At 29.8% G+C, this 22764-nt stretch overlaps 1 protein-coding gene across 5 annotated transcripts in view; it reads left to right on the top strand.

Annotated features, from left to right (window-relative positions):
* LOC143083087 (uncharacterized) overlaps positions 1-22764 on the top strand; it is a 43996-nt gene that overhangs the window by 11748 nt on the left and 9484 nt on the right. For 3 of the 5 annotated variants that reach the window (XM_076259296.1, XM_076259295.1, XM_076259293.1), the window contains exons 6-11: positions 2749-2869; positions 3509-3748; positions 5008-5124; positions 8465-8592; positions 9998-10055; positions 21846-21941. In XM_076259296.1, the coding sequence (XP_076115411.1) occupies positions 2749-2869; positions 3509-3748; positions 5008-5124; positions 8465-8592; positions 9998-10055; positions 21846-21941 (760 nt within the window). The remainder of the gene's footprint in view (positions 1-2748; positions 2870-3508; positions 3749-5007; positions 5125-8464; positions 8593-9997; positions 10056-21845; positions 21942-22764) is intronic. The other 2 variants (XM_076259297.1, XM_076259294.1) reach the window with 1 other exon arrangement.

The raw sequence follows: 22764 nt of genomic DNA, 5'->3' as shown, positions 1-22764 counted from the left end.
CTTGTATTTTATAATCTAACTTAAAGTTAAATAATTTTGATACAGCTGGTGCTTTGTGTTGTAAAAAAACAAAAGATGCACGTCTAGAATCGAATCTTCAACAACAGACAGGTGCTTCAACACCAAGTCGACAAGTGTATTAAAAATTAAATTTTATTTAACAAAACTGCAATTTTTTTAATTATTTATTTCATACATATACAGCTGATATACAAAATGACTTTTGTCATGTACACATGTGCATTCCAACATACTTCTTATAAAACATTTTATATATTGTGATTTTTTGATTTTTTTATTTCAGACATGAAAAAAATGATGTTTGTTATGTGTATTCCAACATAATTCTTTCAAATAATTTTATTTATTGTGACTATTTTTCCTGTGACTTTTTTTCTTGAGACTTTTTTTCCTGTGACTTTTTTTTCCTAGAGGTTTTGTGACTTTTTTTCCGTTGACCTAATTAAAAGGTAATTTCACAAAATTTAAGCAGATTCTTAATTTTATTATTTTTGATTTGAGACCCAAATATACTAAATATAATGCAAATATAAGGTAAAAGTCTGAGTCAGCCTTTTCTCGCCATATTTTATAAATCAAATATCTCGAAAAGGAGCTCCATGACCTATCATTATTTTTAGCTTATTTTTATTCTTAACTTATACTTTTCCAGCTTAAAGTATTAATTACATCCTTAAACATGTTTAAGTGACTGTAATCAACACAGCCAAATTGTCAAAACAATATAAGTAAACAACAAAAGACCACTGACATCATTGACATGGTTTCTGACTTGTGACAACTACATGAACATTTGTCATGCTTTGAACTCTCAATCCTCCCCTCCCTCTTTTATCTAAATCTTTACATTATGTTTTACATATTACCCATTCCAGATAAGATAAAAAAATATATATACATTTTGTACCGGTAAGCAATTTTCAACAGCATACAAGTTCTCTACTGAATCTTCTGTCAATCTCTGTAATGTTGGCTACTGGACATTTTACAACTATAACAATCAATTATGTATATTTATCATATTTTTAATACAATATGATTTTAACTATCGAAATTTTTTAACATGCTTTGATTTTTCTTATAACTTTATATACATTGTAATTCCAAATCAGTGCCTGACTAAATCACACTTTCTAACAAAATATTGATGTAATAATAAGCTTCCAGGACAAAGGATTTAAACATATAAAATACTCATAGGGACTACCCATGAGAAGATTCACTTAATTGATTGTGTTAACCAATAGTTAAAGTTCCCAACTGGTTTGTACATAAACTTCTATACAGATAGTTATCAATTTTTAAGGTCAATATTTAAATGTATTTTTAATTTATCTATGACTATACCTGTACATGTATGGATCAGTATATGTATATATTGAACTTATTCTATTATGTTGAAGTTTGCAAGTCAAAAAGAATATATATGTAAAAAAGCTTGATTCATAAATTTAAAATAAGGTATTCAAGTTGTATAACATGTATAAAGGGCCAATGAATGTTTTTAAATAGTTGCAAACCATTTGAAGCTAAAGTCAAGGTCAGGTAAATCATACCTTATGTAGATTTTTTTCATTTTTTGAATACATAAAGATCGTTTTATTTATGAATATTTCAAATAACCTACAATAAAGAGTTCAGAGCGAGACAATTGTTGATTTTGTTCTTCGAATAAGTAAGTGTATTTGGTTGATATACAATATATATACATGTAGTTAAGCATGTTAAGTGTAAAAGGGGCCAGCTGAAGCCCTCCTCCATGTGCAAAATTTTCTCATAATGCCTGAAGACCCAATGATACAGGGAAAACATAGAGTTAACCTTGTGAACTTGTGAGTGAAAACGTAAGTTCACAGAAATTTGGATTACACGTTTTAAGAAATTAATTTTTTTAGAGAAAATGAGAGTTGGGCTGGTTATTTTCTGTCTATTTCTTGCTTATTATGTACATGTACATGTAGTAGGCTTTTAGATTTTAAGTAACAGATCTAGATGGATCCATGACAACTAAATGCAATATTCTTTTTTTCTCGCAGTTGGAACATAATTATGTTATCACAATACATTGTACTGTAATTGTAAATAATCATCTAGTCTAATGGCATCATACAATTGAAAAATCAATATTTATAATTAATTCATACATTGTATTTAATGATACTGTGAAATATGTGTTACCCTGTAATGAAAGTTTCATGTATTATACATTGTACATGTACATGGATGTGGAATGACTTTTTGAGGAGACTTATTGTTATTAAAGTAATTGCATAAATGATTAAAAAATTCATGTAAACAAAGTAAGTACATAAAATTGAAAATGGAAATGGGGAATGTGTCAAAGAGACGCCAACCCGACCATAGAAGAACAGACAACAGCAAAAGGTCACCAACAGGTCTTCAATGTACAAAAAAAACGATGCAGTGAAAAATTCCCGCACCCAAAAAAAAAAATTGAGGGCACAGGTATCCTAATTCAACTGTGTTATTTTTTCAGACTAGGGCAGCTTAAGAACATTAATTATTAATTTTGAACCTTCAAAAAGGTATAAAATAAAGTACAAGTTATATACATGTATAAAGAAGAAAAGAAAACACCTTTTTGTTTTTCACAGGTTTTTTAGGTTCTTTCATGAGTTTACAATGTATGTTTTATTTCGTGATTAAGTTTGATAAAAAATAATGTTTTTCAGTGTCTGACTATATCTAAGATTTGATTTTTTGCAGATTAGAAGGAGTTATTGAAGATGTTAGCAGTACAGAAGATTTCATTTACATAACTGATCCATATTCCCATCCCTATCATCACATTGAAGATCATAACTCAACCATGGAGCCACCAATATTGGTATATATATTTGAATTAATTTTTTATCATGTTTTTTTTGTAACCTTTACTGACCTAAGACCATTATTTTCCCTAAACCAAAGGCTATTTATTGTCATGTTCTCATGTTTAGCCCAAATACATGTATGACTTTGATAATTGAAAACGAATTACGAGTGGGCTTCACACACAGTACAAATTAGTGTAAACCCACTGATATGGTTATACAACAAATGGAACAACTAATTCCTGTGGCAGTTCCAGGATAAGAAAATAAAAAGGAAAAAATAGAAAATTCATGAATTTTTTGTGTTTTTGGTGAAAAGGACCTTTCTTATTTAATTTCATTTGAGAGCTATTTTAGCTGTATTTGATATCTATATTTCTGTTGTCTGTCAATCCATTTCCTTTTTACATGTTGATTTGTTCATAAATAATAAATGAACACATGCATATAGAAAGTTTTTGATCATTTTTCTGCCATCTTTTCTGAAATTACATGTACCAGTACAAGACTAAATCTTTGCAAACAAATTAAAAGTCACTGAGGGTATTTCTCAAAGTAATCGCTTCTTAACATTATTTATAAAAAAAAAAGTAAAATGATACTTATTAAAATACTATCCTGTTCTCTACACATTTTTCTTCATTTATCAACAGATGACAGCTGGCCATGTCGAACAGCTGGCAAAGATGAGTAGGTTGCCGAAGCCTTCGCCTGACCAACAAACTAGATTTTTTCCTGCAGTCAAATTACGAAATGTTACATATCATCCACCAGAACCAACGAAAGATACCACAACCAAGCAAAGACCTGAGATATCTAGTGATACTAATACTGATATTGATACACCAAGACTGCCAACACGGGCAGACTCTAATAAACAACTATTCCAAAAGGTATTTAACAGTAGTAGATTGGGCAGACTATGATGTAAAGGTTTAGAGGTAGATCTGACCTTGCAGTCATAAAACTTATGAGTATGATTATCCTACTGAGACTCTAAATTCAACCAATCAAAATGCTGAATTTGGTTTTTGGAGCACAAATTTAAATTTTATAACCTAATAAAATTGAGAATGGAAATGTGGAATGTGTCACAGAGACAACAACCTGACCAATGTGCAGTAAACATTAATTGAGTATCAACACAGCCTCATTGATCAGTACTAAGTCTACTGGAAACACCAAATCCAGTAGTTTAATTGGTTGATTTCTGAGTCCAATTATGATATTCAAAATGTGTATGACTGTGAGGTCTGGTATCTAGGTTAGAATTGTAACATAGATAATGTATTAATATCATGCTTAACGTATAATGTATCTTAATTATGCATGTAGTTTCTGTCATGTAATGCATGGAACAAATAATATTTCAATAAATAGTACCATGATTCCAAGCGACAATTAAATACAAATCAAATGCATACTTTTTTCACTACTCCCACTGTCCACTGTGTATTCTACTACACTTACACCATTATATTAAAGATTTGATCTGTTTAGAAATTCCTTTTGATAAGCACTTAGCTGATTTTTACAATATTGACCAATTTATCTGTTTGTATTGTAGTTATTTGGCACTTCAAATTACAAAAAATCAAAACTTAACATTCTTTTAAAATGTTAGTAGTTTATTTTTAATTTTAAAATTCAGTAACTTAAAATACCTTATCACCTCACATGCACACCATAACTATGATTTATATGTATTAGTCTGGTTTTTTTTTACAAAGAATCCTCACATGTTTGCCTTCAAAATTTATATCTGCTGACCCTGGCATTTTTTTTAAATTTTTAATTATGAAGCCAATATTATTTTTGAAATAGAAAAAAAATGCATAAAAAATGTCTAATAAAACCATTGCTTGGATCAAGGTATGCTAAAAGCAACATTAAGTTTCGGTTCTGAATTCATTATGATAACTCATTTATCAGATATTACTAGCTAGTTAGAAACTTTATAAGCATTCATTTAGTAACTATTAGTATATAATATTTCTCCTAATACATTTCCTGCTTTCTGCATGACTATTAGTTCAAAATTAAACATCTGACTTCACTATGCTGGATAGTTATAAATATTAGTATATGCACACTCTTTATGCTCAGCCAGCATATTTCATCTTCTTTTGCTATGATGACATTTTCTTTTCAGACTTCTATCCTTGACAATGAAGATGGAGCTAGTGTTGATAACAAGTCAGAAATAGAACGTTTACGTAATAAACTACGACAAAGAGAACGAGAACACCAAAAGCACCTCGGACATGAGGTGGTTAATTTTATTTATGAATTTATCCTTTCAAATTTATTTTTGTCCAGCCTGCAATATTTTGTCGCAGTAGCAAGACATAGCAATCCTACATTATGGAGTCTTGGGTATTGTCAACATTAAGTAATAGTTTGTGGTTAAAAATATTTCTAGACATCAAATTTTTTGTCAAATCTTCATAGATTTATGTGAAACATGGAAGGAAGCTGTTTTATGACCTAAAGAGAGTATCCACAGCTAAATTTTGAAAACAAAAATTATTTTTCTGTATTTTACTGATAAATGGCCTTCATTTTTCTTTGCAATCCCCTTTACATTCAGTTTAGAAATACTTTTTTTACACATCTATATATTTGTTAAACTTTCATGGAGTTTAAGTACTTTTAATTATTGAAAACAGAATTTATATTCTGACATTTGGATTATGAAAAAAGCATAATTTCCTGATGGTTTTACTTTACATTAATTAATTTTATTGTCAAATTTGTTCATTTGAAAGGTTAAAAGGGTGCACAATAAAATAAACATTCCTAGTTTTATTTTTTTGAAACAGGAATTGAAGTAAAATAAATCTGTAAATATTTAGAGAAATTTTATCTTTTCTATTAGTCTTTAATTCAGTGGGCAGTGTTTAAATGTCAATTTTGTTGACATCAAGTTTCTCATAGTGTTTTCAGTCACAGCAGGCTTAGAGATATTAATTTTCACAGTTTTTCAATATTGTGTGGTATTTTCCACGAAAGAGCATATACTCAAAAGTACTAATATTGTTGTTTTAAAAAATAGACAAGATTAAGACATATACAGTGTCCATTTCCAAGGTTTTAAGGATATTTGATATAGTGGTTTCATGGTTTGGTCATTCTGATTAAGGTAATCAAAAATATATATTCCTTTGTGTACCGATGTAATGCTTATACAAATAAATTCTTTTTTAAAATGATTTATGATGAAATATTGTGTTCTGCTAAGATATTTGAGAATGGATTAGTAAAGGTTATTTGGTTTTCTTCACATTGATATCTTATAAAACCAGGCATGAGCCACAATGTTTTTTGACTGTATGTAAAAATCTGATAATTGCTGTGTACTAGTATTGTTCTATTACTGAAATGTTTCCCCTCCGTTAAACAGTTTTACTTATGACTTAAGCAAGTTCGATAATGTCTCCTCACACATTATAACATCCTTGATAATGTGTGCTCAGGTCTTAAAGCCGTGATAGGAGAACTATAAAGCAATAGAGTAGGGTGATATAGGCAAAGGGAAGGATGATAATACTTTTTAATGTGCCAATGATGACCCTTATGACTACTATTTTTCTGACATAAAAGAGATTTTTTCTTCAAAAATAAACAAAACACTCACATTTTTCATCTGAAAATCTTCTTTTTGTCAAAATTGATTCTATTATGAAGGGTTATTTAAGCATTATAATGTTAAATGCTAAACACTATATCCTTGAAAGGGACCTATGACAATAGTCTGTAAGACAAGCAAAATGTTTCACAAAAAACAGATTTTAAAAGAGAGTTTATTTAATTCTCGTTATTTATTCAATATTGATAATAAACGCCAAAAAGACTTATTTATATTGATATAGAAAAAACTAGCTGATATATAGCAACAACCTATTCTCACTCATAAAACCTTTGATTAAAACTTTATTTTGATCTAAGATATAGTTACTGTACTAATTATATAGATACAATGTATAGTTCTTTGCTACATATATCATCACTTTTTTTTTTTTTATTCAAATACTTAAATAATTAAAACCTTTCCATGTTTTAATAAGGACATGCTTCATATTTCCCAAAATGAGTATATTTTACATGTTTTTGCAGTTTTTGTCGAGCCTGCAACTTTTGTTGCAGAAAGCTCGACATAGGGATAGTGATCCGGCGGCGGCGGCTACGGCGGCGGCGTTAGCTAACTTCTTAAAAGCTTTATATTTTAGAAGATGGAAGACCTGGATGCTTCATACTTTGTATATAGATGCCTCATGTTACCAAGTTTCCGTCAGTCACATGTCCAATGTCCTTGACCTCATTTTCATGGTTCAGTGACCACTTGAAAAAAAAGTTCAAATTTTTTGTAATGTTGAATTCTCTCTTATTATAAGTAATAGGATAACTATATTTGATATGTGCGTACCTTGCAAGGTCCTCATGTCTGTCAGACAGTTTTCACTTGACCTCGACCTTATTTCATGGATCAGTGAACAGGGTTAAGTTTTGGTGGTCAAGTCCATATCTCAGATACTATAAGCAATAGGGCTAGTATATTCGGTGTATGGAAGGACTGTAAGGTGTACATGTCCAACTGGCAGGTGTCATCTGACCTTGACCTCATTTTCATGGTTCAGTGGTTATAGTTGATTTTTTGTGTATTGGTCTGTTGTTCTCATACTATATGCAATAGGTCTACTATATTTGTTGTATGGAATGATTGTAAGGTGTACATGTCTAGCGGGCAGATGTCATGTGACCTTGACCTCATTTTCATGGTTCAGTGGTCAAAGTTAAGTTTTTGAGTTTTGGTCTTTTTATCTAATACTATAGGTCAACTATATTTGGTGTATTGAAATATTTAATGATCTTTATGTCAGTCGCGCAGGTTTTATTTGACCGTGACCTCATTTTCACGGTTCATTGCACAGTGTTAAGTTTTTGTGTTTTCGTCTATTTTTCTTAAACTATAAGTAATAGGTCAACTATATATGTTGTATAGAAGCATTGTTAGCTGTACATGTCTGCCTGGCATGGTTCATCTGACCTTGACCTCATTTTCAAGGTTCATTAGTCTTTGTTTAGTTATCTTGGTTAATGTTAAGTTTATGGTACAGTTGTTATAAAGCTTAGCTTTTTACTTAGGACTATCAACATAATATCAATGATTAGTATAGAAGGCGAGACATTTCAGCGTGTGCACTCTTGTATTAACTGCTGGTTAGAAATATTTATAGATGAAAAAATATTTTAAAAGTAATTTGAAATGATCATTCATCTGAACTGGTACAAAATTGTTGATTGAAATCTATATTTGGTGTTTTGATGTTTGAAATATTTGACAAATACAACAAAAGTTGATGAGAAGATAAATATCAGAGACTATTTTACACAAATCACTTCTGTCGTTCTGAGGAAAAGCGATGACAATTTTTCATTTATGCAATAAGATGTTTCGACATTAATAATTTAACTCTCTTCATTGCTTCATAATTGCATTTGATGGCTTTTTGTGTGGTCCTTGTTATATATTATATTGATGTTTTGCCGACTCAAAAACCATAACTAATGGTTTATTAATAACATCATAAATGAATTGTCTTTTACAGTACTTCGACCCAACAAAAGAGAACAGAAAAAGGAGAATATATACAAAGAGAGAGAGAGATAGAATGAGAAGAACAGGAAACCAGTCCTACGATAGTCATGATGAAGTCATGTCAGAAATGGATTTCAGGTAAATTAAAATATGTTTTATGACTTTGAAAATAAGGATATTTATGGAAGAGGGTTTAAGGTATAATGCTAGCTTGTAATTCTGTTTGTCCTATAAGTCCATTCATCTAATGTTACATAAACAATTATACTGAGGTTGTTTAAGATAAAATGAACAAAACTTAAGTAAATAATTTTGAGTTATTGAAGCTATGTAATTTTTACTGTGAAAGGAACATAGTAAATCTATCTTTAATAAAAGAGTTCTTTTCAACGGTAACTGGTATAAACAATTTCTCGTGGAGAAAAATATGAAATTAAACGTTTTACCTAATTTGAATTAATGAACTCCTTTTACACATACAAGCAAATACCAAATTTGACCATGGTGTAGAAAATAATAAATATCAGGACCAATCTCCAGTGGTTTTTGGTCTCACTTTGAAGGAGTAAAAAAGCATGACATATGATTGCTGTTTCAAGGGTTGGTGGTAGTAATGACTACATCGTCAGTTTGTGATTAGGCCAACTTTTGGAGAACCACTAGTGTTAGATCAATGATACTTGGTATGCAGTGGTATTAACAGTGGCACATCTCATTCCCATGAAGATTATTAGGCCCCACCCTTCAGTTATGTTCTAATAACCTCAAAACTATTGCTTTGTTTACATTTATTAGTTTGTGATTAGGTCAGTTATGTGGAACCAGTAGTGGTAGGTCAGTGATATATAGTATGCAGTTGTATTCTCATTGGCATATCAGATTTCCAGGGAGATTATTCGGCTATGTACCTTTAGTCATTGACTTTGAATATTTTGCATAACTTACAAGTATTGATATTTAAATTTCAACATTTGCATTTTACTATCAAAATGCATAAAGGCATATTTCTGTTTTAACAGTTTATTATGAATGAGTTATGCCAGTTGACATAGACAATTTTCGGGAAAGTACAAATTTACAAGTCGTCTAAAAATGTTAGGAGATGCGTCACAGTGAGAGGCACTAGTAATATATGGTATAATTGTTTGGATGTATATGTGTCACAACAAAAGATATATATCCCTTGTAATGAGAAACTTAGAAAAATAACTATTCTCACATGTCAATAACCAATCAAATATTTGCTTTGGATTACATGGACATGGTACTAAAACAAAATTGCTATTTATGGTATATTTACTTTAATTAGCTGTGATTTGCAGATAGAAAGATATATTGGTAAGCTGTTGAAAATTCTCTCTGAAGCAAATATTAGACCAGTTTTCAAATAGTCAACTTTATTGTGAAAATATAAACTGATTAATGTTTGAAATGTCAATTCAAATCCTGGTTTAGTTGGTTTTATATATAAGCTTCCATTTTGCTTTTTATAACAATCGAAAGTATGCAGTAATAAAATCTAATCTTTATGACTTTCTTGTAGACATATGAGAGGGTACCATTCTGGAAGAAGTGGTTGTTCTACACCAGGTGGCAGTGTGGTATGTTAACTGGTTAATTTGCATTGTGTTAACCTTTTATTGGGTGCACTATTCATTAGATGGTTTGCATCATATCTAGGCTTTGAACATTTCCACAAATTACCATTTCTTTTATGAAAACTTCTATAATATCACATTTTCCCAAAATGTATAGTGTTAGTCATCACTAAAGGTATGATAAGAGGGCAAATCATATGCCTATACATTCTTTCTATATATTTGTTATTTGTTTTTTTCTAAAGTTCACAGAAAAATCATATGTTAATTGAAGCTGTTTATTTTACATCCAGGTCTTTTAGCATTTGGTTGAGGTACTAAGATTCTTTTTAACACAACGAAACCATATCATTTTGTAGTAAATATAATTTAAAAGTTGTTAATTTTTAAAGGTCAGCATACTTTTGAAACATAATTTAAATATGTGTTAGACAACCACAATATCTGGATCTGCTTTTGTAAATAAAAAATAATTGAATAAGCATTGTCACAAACACAGATTCACTCCTTGTTGTTGTCTTGCAAATTTTGCTGATGTAATAGTCTTCAAAGTGCTTATACCCTTTAAAAACTTTACAGGCTTTAAATTCTTAATATTAACTTAACGAATAAATGGTTTTGTTGATTTTAGTAAAAAAAAAATCTAATTGAATTTTTCATTTTAACTAATGTCACATTATCTCAGATTATTTTTTTGTGGGAACACTCCCTAAGTATTTAATTTGGAGATGAGTTATTATTAAAATTAACTTTGGAATTCTGTTTCACGGCTTTCAGTGGTTTCCTTATAGCATTATCTTCAGCGAGAGAAAACTTTTGTGACGTAACTGTTAAATGGTTTGTAATTTTATAGGGAATCTGTTTTTCCAAATTTAAAAGCATTTGATGAAATTGGATGGATTTTCATCAGATAAGGCCAAAAGATGTCTCGATACGTAAAGTAATTGAAATTGAGATAGCACTTTTAGGAGAAAGTACTTTTAAGAATATTTGTTTTATGTTGAAGGGTTTCTATCGAATTTCAAAATAATATTAAAGTACCTCTCTGTTATGGCTACACATGCTACAGAAGAAATCTTTTTTGACTTGTTCACAATTGTTCTGAATTATTTATGTTTCATTTCAGTCTGTTTAATACTCTTATTTGGTTAACCTTTTAGCACCATTTTTACGTAACAATAGACCTGCAACATCAGTAATTGCCGACATCTCTTTATATAAAAAAGAAGATGTGGTATGATTGCCAATGAGACAACTATATATATATCCACAAAAGACCAAAACGACACAGACATTAACAACTATAGGTCACAGTACGGTCTTCGTATAGCATAGAATCCAATTAAAGACTTAAGCCTATGAAACATTTATGATTTCTTTGGGTTATAAAGGCATTACTTGCCTTTATAATCATCACAATCATTTCAACATCTTTGAATTGTATAGGTTGAATACTTTTAACATAAAAACCACCTCAAAATATTGATAATGGACCTTAAGGGGCCTTATTTAGTTGGTATTTTCACTAAAGCATTTGTTTTATTGATTCACATATTGACTTTACCTCACTACATCATTTCCAAATATCCTGAATTTATCTGAATAAAGAATTGAAAATAAATAAATTCTAAGACTTCATCAATGCGATCTTCAAATTCATATCAATTACATGAAATAACGAGTTTCTGTAAATAAAATAACATTTTCTCATTTACTCAAATTACATCATGGTAAATTAGTGTTTCTGTAGCAAGTTTCACCAATAATTAGTTTTCTCCTATAACTGCCTTAACTACATGTTAAATTTATTTTCACACAAAATAGTAAAAAAAATTGCTTTTATTTTTCAACTTTGACTTTACTTCATAAATCTTTTCAAATAGGATTGGTGCCTTTACAACTGTGCAGTAATTTCCCTAGATGTCTTAAGACTTGATCTACAATGTCATTCCAAAAATGTATTTCCTTTCCCTAAAATAGTTAAATAATTATTTCATGTTTATGGAAATTACTTAATAGAGTCCAGTTTCAAAATTTTGTTGTATTTCTTCCTTTCATACAGATTGAAAAACATCTAAATTAAGGATGTCTTTTTAAGTCAGACCAGTGATCTTGTTAAAAATGTGTTTTAGAACATTTTTTTAATATTTTTGAATGTGTTAACACTTTATTTGATTTATTGTATTAACTAAACTAGATATATAGATGTTGATGGGGGGAAATATGAGGAAACCATGCAATATATGTCTTGTTTGTTCAGCATTTTGTCTCTAGATCTAGAACAAGTTGTTTCCACATGATTTTTCAACATTTTTATATACATGTATTTTATTAGATTTATTTGCACCTTCAAACCTTCACTCCTACAATGTAGGCCGTGATAGTTTTTGGGATATGATTGCTTTCAAGCAATCTGTTTGCTTTTAACATTGACTCAGTGCCATGCCCTCACATCAACCGTTTTATTCTAAGCATAAGGAACATCTCAGATTCTTAAGATTGTCTTGCGTTAAATGGTAAAAACAAACAAAAGGATTTAATTTAAACAGCTGTCCTATAATGTTCTTCTCATAATCTTCATGTTTCGATATTTCCCTTGACTTGTATGTGTGTTTTTAATCGCGCAGAAAATCAGAATTAAAGCAGTAATTATATTTAGGGATTTTATAAAGTTAGAAACACTTCAGAGGGAATTCCCCAGTTTTGATAACATGCGAGAGTTCTCTGAATTCCGATCGATAAATTTATTTCTGTCATATAAGAACTGAAGTGGAGTTTTCTTATATGTCACCGTTATGAAACTGATATTTGATATTGTACTTCCATAATGAAATGGAGGTCGTTTCATTAACATTTGATATACGGCCTAGCTTCAAATCACAAGTCTAGGGTTTGTTTAGGTAACTATGTGCATGCTTTAAATTTTCTTGACTTCAAGGGGTATCAGATTGAATGATTGCTCTTGATTCCCCACTCCGGTCCATTGATTAATTTGAAACTCACGAGATCCTTTCTATGTCTGTCTGCTATTGAGGGTTATTGTTGTTGCATAATTTTAAATCATATGCATCATTTGAATTAAAATAAATGTAGTCCACAACATAAAGGTGAAACTAGAACACCCCTTCAGCCGAAATGGAGTCTTCCATATTATCGCTTCAAGTTGTCTCCTTTGTACTTTTATAAATTTTGAAAAAAAAATACGACGATATGTGGAGAAAAATTAACGTGTTCTGTTGATAGACGTCGTATTATATTAAAAGCAATCGCAATTTAAACAGAGGAATGTGTATGGAAAGGAGTCATGCCCACTGACCCAAAGGAAATTAAATATTTAAAGAGTTATGGGGTTCCACCTGGAATTCACGTAGGAAAATAGGTGATAAGGTACGAAATTAGATACCTTCTCTCACTCTCAGTGACTGCTGTGGAAAGTAAACTTGGAATTGATAGTACAAAAATAAAACACAACAAGTACATTGTTCATATACTTGTATTGAGGATTGGCTATTTTTAAAGTTGAATAACTATTCAGATTACGTAAATTACATTTTACCAAGCATTTTAAATGTTCAGTTGAATTATTTTTGAAAATAATACTAATACATGTATCAATGAAAACAATGGCAATCGTATCCCTCAGAGTAGTCTGCCCTTTGATTGTTTTGTTTGGTTGGTCTAATCATTTAACTTGTCTTGATTAACAGCTAAGATAAAGTTCACCATAAAACAAAAATGATTTGAGTAGGTATCTAACAAGTATTGAAACTTCACTTCATCAAGTTTAAATGCAGTGGTTGAGTTTATATGAGCTTTTTTTTTTACTATAATGCAATTTATCAATTATCAATTGCATATTCTAAAGGAGAAATATCCATTAGTCAAACAAATAAAACAAAGATATATAAAATGCAGTAAATTGTGTTTATGCGCGACAACATAGGGGGAAAAATACCCATATTGAGACAAAATGAACTTGGAACTGTAATTAAACTGATGGAAACAATCTTATTTTTGCAATAACCTGTCACTAGCATATTTTATTACACCATTTACTTCACAGGAGAAAACCATCTTTATTAACCACTGAGCTATAAGAATGTCTGAAGATAATATTTTCTAATAAAGCTTCTTATGGTATAGTATGGTATATTGATACTACAAAATGTACATCAACCAGTAGTTACAATGATTTCAGATCCTGAAGACCTGAACAACTTTCACAAGCACAACCTCCTATGGAAAATTAAAATTTTTTTAAATTGAATAAATGCAATAAATATTAAAGTTGGAAAAATTTACCACATTCATACAAGTTATATATATGTGTCAGAGTTTAATTTGTGTAAATTCAAATGTTTGTACACACATTTATTGCGATTTTTAAAGAAATAACAAAAATATGAGATTAAGTAATTGACTTACACATTTTGCTTTTTATATGTGATTTAATTGAAACTTTGACTTTATATATCCTATAGTTCCTGGTGAGTGTTTAAAGCTCCTTGAAGTCTGAAGTTCGAAGTTGTTCTTTACCTCCAAACACGGATTTTTATAAGAATAATGAGCATATCTTGTTCTTTTTTCTTCATAGGACATCACTAATGTCTCAAATGACCTTCACCTCAGTTCTTATGTTACTTGTTCCTTTTAACTTTGTAAGTCACCACAACTGTCTCAAGAATTATCACATGAATTTGGTAAATTTTATTGGCCTAAAAGAATTTGTTGATGAACTTCTCTTTAATATTTAATGGTATTTTTAACAAGTCTCTTCCTACTTTTTTTTTTATAGATTTGGCTTTCCATTTAATAGTTTATTTCAGTGCTGCTCCCTTCTTATTTTTGTATAAATTTGACCTCAACTTGTTAATAAAAGGGGTATTGATAGTTTTCAGTAGAAATAACAAGCATTTGACGAACAACATTACAAGTATAAAAAAAATTATAAATCTTTCTCAGAAATTTCTGCTGAAAATATTCCAATAAAACCAAAAAATTCTTTTAAACTATAAGTTCTTATTGCTTGATTCTAAACATGTCACAGAACAATGTAATCCCTACATACTAAATTTTTTGATTTAATGATTTTTTTCCTGGAAGTTCTACTAAAGTCTTTATCCGAATCAGTGATTAAGTAAATGGTTAACGTCACATTCCAGTCCTTTCCCTTAATGTAAACAAAGATTTATAGAGAAATACGGACAACATGGTTTATTGAAATTAAATGGATTGTACTTTACCATGCAGAAGATTTCCGTTTTACGTAACTTTCTAAATTAACAGCTAAAAATATTTCAAATTGATTAAAGAACTATGGCTTTTTCAAACTGAAGTTCAAGCGGAAGATTTACTAAGTCGACGTCCTGACAAGAGAATTTATATTGATATGAAAATGTTTTCATGTGGTACAAACAGGTTATATTGGTGAGTTGAGTTGTTGAGACTTTATAACTTTGATACAGCACAGAAGTGTTGCTATGACTCTTCATTATACTTCAGCATAATAACTGTTCTACTCCTACTTCATTTCAAACTACTGACTTTGGATTTTTTTCTTTCTCAGTAAAATATGTTGGAGTCGGATGTTATTGTTATGATTGATGATTAATTGAAAGGTCTGGTCTCATGGTCATAAAACTTTCGAGCATGATTTTTGTACTTAGACTCGAAAATCAACCAATCAAATTGCTGGATTTCATGTTTCGAGCACGATTTTTGTGCTCCAAGCACTGAGCAAAGTTTTATGCCTTTAAGGCCTGAAGTTTGTAAAATTGCTTGAAAGATAAAGATTGTTTTTGCTCAATTTATTGATTTTCGGGTGTTAAATGTAAGATAACAAAAAGTATTATTCAAGATGTTGTACATATATATAATTCCTATCTTTCTTGAGAACCAATGCAGTTTTTAATATATTTGACGGCGTCAAAAACGGACATAATATGCTGTTTCCAGCGTCTGACCGCGTCAACAATGTATTAGGTCTACTTAATGGTGGACCAAATAAGGAAGGTCAATCATATTTGGTATGCAATAAATCTAAGCATTGGCACATCTCATTTCCATATGTATTTGGCCCTGCCCCCCTCAGTCATGGTCTATTGAATTTAAAACTTTTTACATGTATTAGTTTGTGATTAGGTCAGTTTAAGATGAACTGCTAATGTTAAGTGAATGCTATTTGGCATTTCTAGTATTGTTTCCATGGAGATTATATAGCACCACCCACTCTTCATGGTTTATTGACTTTTGAATTTTTGTCTAACTTATATCTGCTGTTTTAATTTCAACATTTGTATAATTAGAATAACAAAAAAGCGAAACATATCTCTGTGATAGCAGTTTATTTTTTATTTATAATGAAAAAGAAACAGTTGATTACCATAGATTGAAAACTGACTGTGACTAAAGGGATTTGTGCAATTTGTATTTGATTGTTTAGTAGTAAAGTTTGGAACCTGTGGTATATGTGCCAACTAAAGCAAGCAACTACTAAGGATTCATATATTTTCAAGGGAACCAATTTTTCATGAATTGGGAAATTTTTTTGCTTGGCATGTACATCCTATAAATTTAACTTCTTTGAAATATTTATTTGTGGTTTACCATAATACCAACGGAATCAAAGCAAATTGTTCTCCGGCATAAATAAAGAATTCACAGTACATCTTAATCAAGTAATCAACCTTTTACTATTAACCATAAATGAGTTTAATTAGGGTGATAACACATTTCGGAAAGGGTAGAAAATTACTTTCAACAAAAACATTGTTTCCTCTAGGGGTTGTCAGAATATAAAATATGAGCGATCCATCGCTTGACATTTACCACAAAGTTGTTAATCTATAACCAGACAATGACTTGACTTATGTAATTGTAGCAAAAATTCCTGTTGCAGAAATAACCAATAACCAAAGATATTAATTTGTTATAAACTCGTCTCAAACACTCAGACATTGTTGTATATGAACTCCGCAGGGGGGATTATTTTGTCAGAGTTTTCAATCGGACATGAATAGGACAGTGACAGAAACACCTTATATGTTTCACACTTCGGTCTTTTGGCAGTTTAACATTGATTTCTATATAAAAAAAAGTTCTGATAGAGGGAAATAAAATACTTTCCATATAAATTGACGATGGATAAATCTAATGATAAATTTCGTTGATTGCTTTCAGCGGGTGTTAGTACATAAAACTTTTTAATTCCCCAATCAATGTAATTTTACTGAACAAAAACTCCTATAGGAGATATCTGACAGACGAAAAGTGATATTTGTATGTATGTATTTTTTACTATCAAATTTTCCATGATGCACTTAGTCAAACTAATTGTTCTCCTAGAATTTCTTACCAAAGTTATTTCTTTTCAAATAAATCAGCACATACCAATTACAAGATATGATTCTCCGCCTCCAATACTGAATGAAAAATCAATGGTATATTTGATCCTACTTTTAACAAATTCTGTGTCGGAGAACTAATCAATCATTCCACTTGGCTGCACGTAAACCATTTCAAGAAAATGGAAAATATTAAATGCTCTCCAGAAGTTTTTCTCTGATGGTTTGATATATATATATATAATTAATGTGCTTTTTATGCAAATTGTAATTTCTGAGAAGTGTAGTTACTGGCTTTGGATAAAACATTTAATACTTATAAACATCAGAACTAGTAAGTATTGCTTTCATTTTATTTTTATTTTTTATGTTTACACAAACTTATATATTTGCATGTTCAGAAAAAATTATCAAAGTTTTTAATTGAATCTTTTCTTTCCATTAAAGAAAATATAACTTTTGTTTATTAAAAAAGAATAAGTTACATTTTATAAAAGGGAAATAACCATCATCATATTTGGTTTAATTCAGCCAATTACTTTTTAATCACCATATAATTATTTTTTAAATGAATATTTATACCTTCTTTTGTCTTTTTTATATTCTTAAAAATGAAGTTTGTTTACTTAATCAAAGTTTTAAATTGTCAGTGTATGCAAAAACTGACATTAAAATTCATTAAAAGATTTTTTATTTCTGCTTTTTCAGGTCAATATTTAAAAAAACATGATAAAATTAAAGTCTTTTACTATTAATTATATATATAATAGAATAGTATCTACACCAGTATGCAAATTTGTCTTTCATTATTTTAAATCCAGTAAAATTTGACATTAAAATTTAAAAAATTTATGTCATAATTAAAAAGTACTTGTTGCTTGTCCCAGAACTTTATTTGAGACAGATCTAAGGTAATAATTGGGGAACAAAATTCAGCTACATATTAAAAATTGTAAATAAGTTAATTGCCTCTTTGCATTAAAAATGCATATAGTTTTACTCAAAAAGATATGTTTTGAAGCAAACTGTCTTTTTGTGTAAAGCTGTTGCACAAATATCTTAATGTTAATGACAAGATCTAAAAATGAATTGAAACAGTTTTTGATGTTTTGCACAAGATGTAAGAGGTTCTGATGTCAATATATAAAATAAAATTTCTGGAAAAATTGCTCACATCGTTTAATCAGTTACAAAAATTTCAAGGAAAAATCGACGAGAAATCTGTTCTATATCATTTGCCCCAACAGAATTAAGGTCCATGAACTCATGAAAAAAGCAGTTCTTCACACTTTCATTTAATGCCTACATATATGTAGCTAAATTTACATACTAGATTAGAAACAAAAAAAGGGGGTTATTTAAAGATCCTTTAACTGAATTGTGGTCCATTTATCTCAAAATTTCATGAAAAAATGAAGTTTCATAAAGAGTCGTAAAAGCTCATTTGGTCTTGTGTTGTCCATGTTTTACATAATATCTTATAATTAAATCTTCTACAAAAAATGATACTTAGCAAATGTCAATAATAACTGTAAACATTTACACCTTATAGTACTAGTTTCTTTCCAATCGATTTTGTTAACAATTCCATCCAAATTGAACTTTCTTAATCAAGTTAGGAAAATTGACCCAAAACACAACAGTTTTGTTTTGTTAAATTTCCTTCTTGACTAATTAATTTATTGTTTTCAAGTAGATTAGTTCCATTTTGTACTCCAAATAAGTTTCTTTTCAATTGCATTTATAATTGCACAAAATGTTTAGAATAATAAGGGATTTGCTTAAACAGTACTTTTACGGATAGTTTCTCTGATGTATTATAGTAGTTATCATATGACCTTATATAAACTTTTTTAACATTATATACATACAGTCACACATATTATATAAAAAGAAGATGTGGTATGATTGCCAATGAGACAATTCTCCAGAGTAGATCAAATGACACAGAAATTAACATTTATAGGTTACCATATGTCCTTCAACAATGAGCAAAGCCCATACTGCATAGTCCGCTACAAGTTTATATTTTTCCTCCGCAATAAGTTTCTTTTTTTAAGAGACCCTTTGATAATATTGCTTGTAATAAGCAGTTAATTTTTCTGTAATTGAACTAAGTTAGTTCAGGAAATCTATCATAAAGTATTTCTAATTAAAGTATAAAACTGTCAAATAATAGGAAATGCATTTAGCATTGACTGTGTTTACAGATATATATAAGTACAGGTTTATACTTTTCTAATGGATACCAAACATGTAACATATCCGTAAAATGAGGGTCTGGATAGGGGGGGTCTGTTATTCTGTAAACATTTAATTTTCACCCGTTTTTCTCTAATCTTTAAAAAAATTAACCCCTTTTTTCTCTAATCTTCAAAAAATTAACCCCTTTTTTCTCTAATCTTCATTTTTTTGCACATTATTCTCTAATCTTCATTTTTTAAGGGCATTATTCTTTAATCATTTGACCCCATCCAAACCCTCTCATATATCATTCTGGTTTCTGTGCTATTCTGAAGTCTTTTCCTGGCATATTTCATTCATATTACAACTTATATACCAGACTGATCTGCAACTGATTTTTACAGTTCTTATGATGGGCTTTAACACCACTTTCTCAGGTTAGGGGAGGGGGTTTAAGTGCTCATAAACATGGTTAACCTTGCCACATACTTTATTTGCCTGCCCGAAGTCAGGAGCCTGTGAATACAGTGGTTGTCAAATCTGTTTCTATGATGTGGATTTTTCTTATAATTCTTGAAAGGCATATGGTAACATAATTCTTGAAAGGTATATAGTAACCTGTAATTGCTTATGTCTTGGTATTTGAACTCTGGTGAAAAGTTGTCTCCTAGGTAATCATACCAGGCCACATCCCTTTACTTTTATTCAGTACCCTTTACTAATCCAAAGAACCAAGTTTTATGTTAGTTTAGTCATTGAAATTGTTTTTCCGACATTTTACATATTTCCTGTCTTGCTCGTTGAGTCCATGGAATTCCCTCTGGTTTTGTATGTTACCTTGATTTTTCTTCTTGTCTTTGAGAGATTTGAATATCTCTAAAATAGCTGCAGTTTACCTTTCTTTATGTCCTTTTTGCTCCCATAGTATTTATGCATCTTAGTTTGCATAAATGTTTGACTCTATACTCTGGTGATGGCTTATCCAAAAAAATGCTCTCAAGATGTAACAATTTCCATATTATTTGTAACATATGATATAATAGTTCAACAATGTATATTACATTTGTCCATGAAGGTATTAATTTAGTCAGATGAAGTTGAGATATTGATTAGCACTTAAGACCACTGTCAATTACAATCTTATATGAATAAAAATGTATCAATAGAAAATGGCCAAAATAAATTGCTTCAGAACTTTTCTAATCTTCCAATTTCTACATGAGATTTTGATAATAGAATTAGACTTGGAAATGAATGATTTCAGTTGTGAGTAAGCCGTTGTTTTGCTTATTTTTTATTCAGTGACCAAAGAGTAGATTCTGTGTTTTATTTTTGAAGTAATTAAGAGACTCATTTCTCGATTTGATGTATTCTGATATACAGTGCATTAATAAGTTACGAGAACTTTTTGCTTGATAATTGGTTTTTATTAATGGAGTTCTTATATTGCTTTGAATAAAACATTTATCATTATGATAGTAGCTATATATGATCAAATATAAGTATATAAGATAAATGCCGGATCAAGTTTTGTTGTAATGATAAAGCATAAAAATTGAATGAATGGATACCAAAACAAGCAACAAAATAATTAAGTTACTTTGGAAATTGGAATATATATATAGTTCTAAATGTAGTAAAAGGGGTTTTGGAAATATATGTCATATAATAGAAATGTCTGATAAGCAATTATGAGTTTTTGTCTTTACATCAATTTAGTATATATGCTCTAGACTAGAAGTTTGAAAAGTTATGGAAAATATAACATTAAAGAAATAAATCATAATTGATAAAATGATTACTATTTAAAAAGTGAGACCACATATATGGTTTTATTACAAATAGAAGAGATGTTTAGCAGCAAGGGAAGCATTTACATTAGTCTGAATTACATACTTGAAGATATAACCATCTTTAAAGAAACTGATATTCTGATATTTGATAAGAATATATCTATTTTGTTCAAAGAATCAATTTAACATATGTCTGTGCTATACAGAAGTCTTAATAAGGATTCACAAGATTTAATAAGAAAAATTCAAAGTATACGCTGTATTGGACAGGAATTTTGAAACTGATGGTAACATGTTTTGATCACTACTACCTCCTTGGCCTCCCCTCCCCCTCCCCCCAAAAAAAAGAGAACAAATGTGAATAAAGGCTCACACTAAATAAAGATTTTTGACTTTATCAGTCGAGTCAAAAATCTTTACGTATAGTAAATTATAAATGAATATTTTGAATTTAACTTTCTCTTTCTTTCCAGGATGAAATGAAGTTAGGACGTAACATGAGGGCAGCTCCACGTAGGATTGATTCTAAAGATGGAGTTAGAATGTCACAACGTAATACTACTAATAAGGTTTGTATTCATCACCAGTTCATGCAATTATAGGTTTAACCTATTTCTGTGCAATTACTATAATCATTATCTTCACATATATGAATATAAACGAGTTTTAAAGTAAACACTAGCACTTCTGCAACAGTGATGTCTCTCTCTGAAGAGCTGCGTTTTACGTAAGGACTTAGTGAAATCTCCATGGAGTTGGTCGACAGTTCATTCAGTTTGAATACTTCAATTACTCTTTCCTGCAACATGTAACTGAGAGCAATCAAAAGTTTTTACTTTCTAAGAAACAATTATTATGGCACCCTAAAAATATGGCACCCCAGTCAAGATGGTTCAATGGAACAACATTCATCACCAAGAATACATTTCATTTTACATAATATTCAACGTCATCTTTTTAAATCTAAACAATTTTTCATTCCAATAGAAATAGAAATCCTTTACATCGTTTGATGAATGAGTGTGCATTTATATGCATTCAATGATTGACTTGAGAACAAATAGTCATTTATGGATTTATTTTAAGTTTTATATTGTATAAGAACATTACAAGTGTTAATATTTGTATTCCGTCATTTCATCCTTTATGCTTTGCTGTTAATTGTTTCTCTAAGTGACAATGTTTTAGCTGATGTAGATACAAGATAACTAGACAGCTGTAATTACCGTTTATTGCACATCTCATGTTAAAGTTTCCAATATCAACTTGTACGCCAAAACTGACAGCCTAATATTGCATGTGAAAGAACTCTCAGACATTTCATAGCTGAAACAAAAGTAATTTCAAGATATTTTCACTGTCAAGATAAAGCTAAAATAAGTCGTTTTTTCT

This window comes from Mytilus galloprovincialis, chromosome 7, assembly GCF_965363235.1.
Source record: "Mytilus galloprovincialis chromosome 7, xbMytGall1.hap1.1, whole genome shotgun sequence".
NCBI lineage: Eukaryota > Metazoa > Mollusca > Bivalvia > Mytilida > Mytilidae > Mytilus > Mytilus galloprovincialis.
Note: the sequence above shows the minus strand (reverse complement) of the source record. Positions and strands in the feature narration are given on the sequence as shown.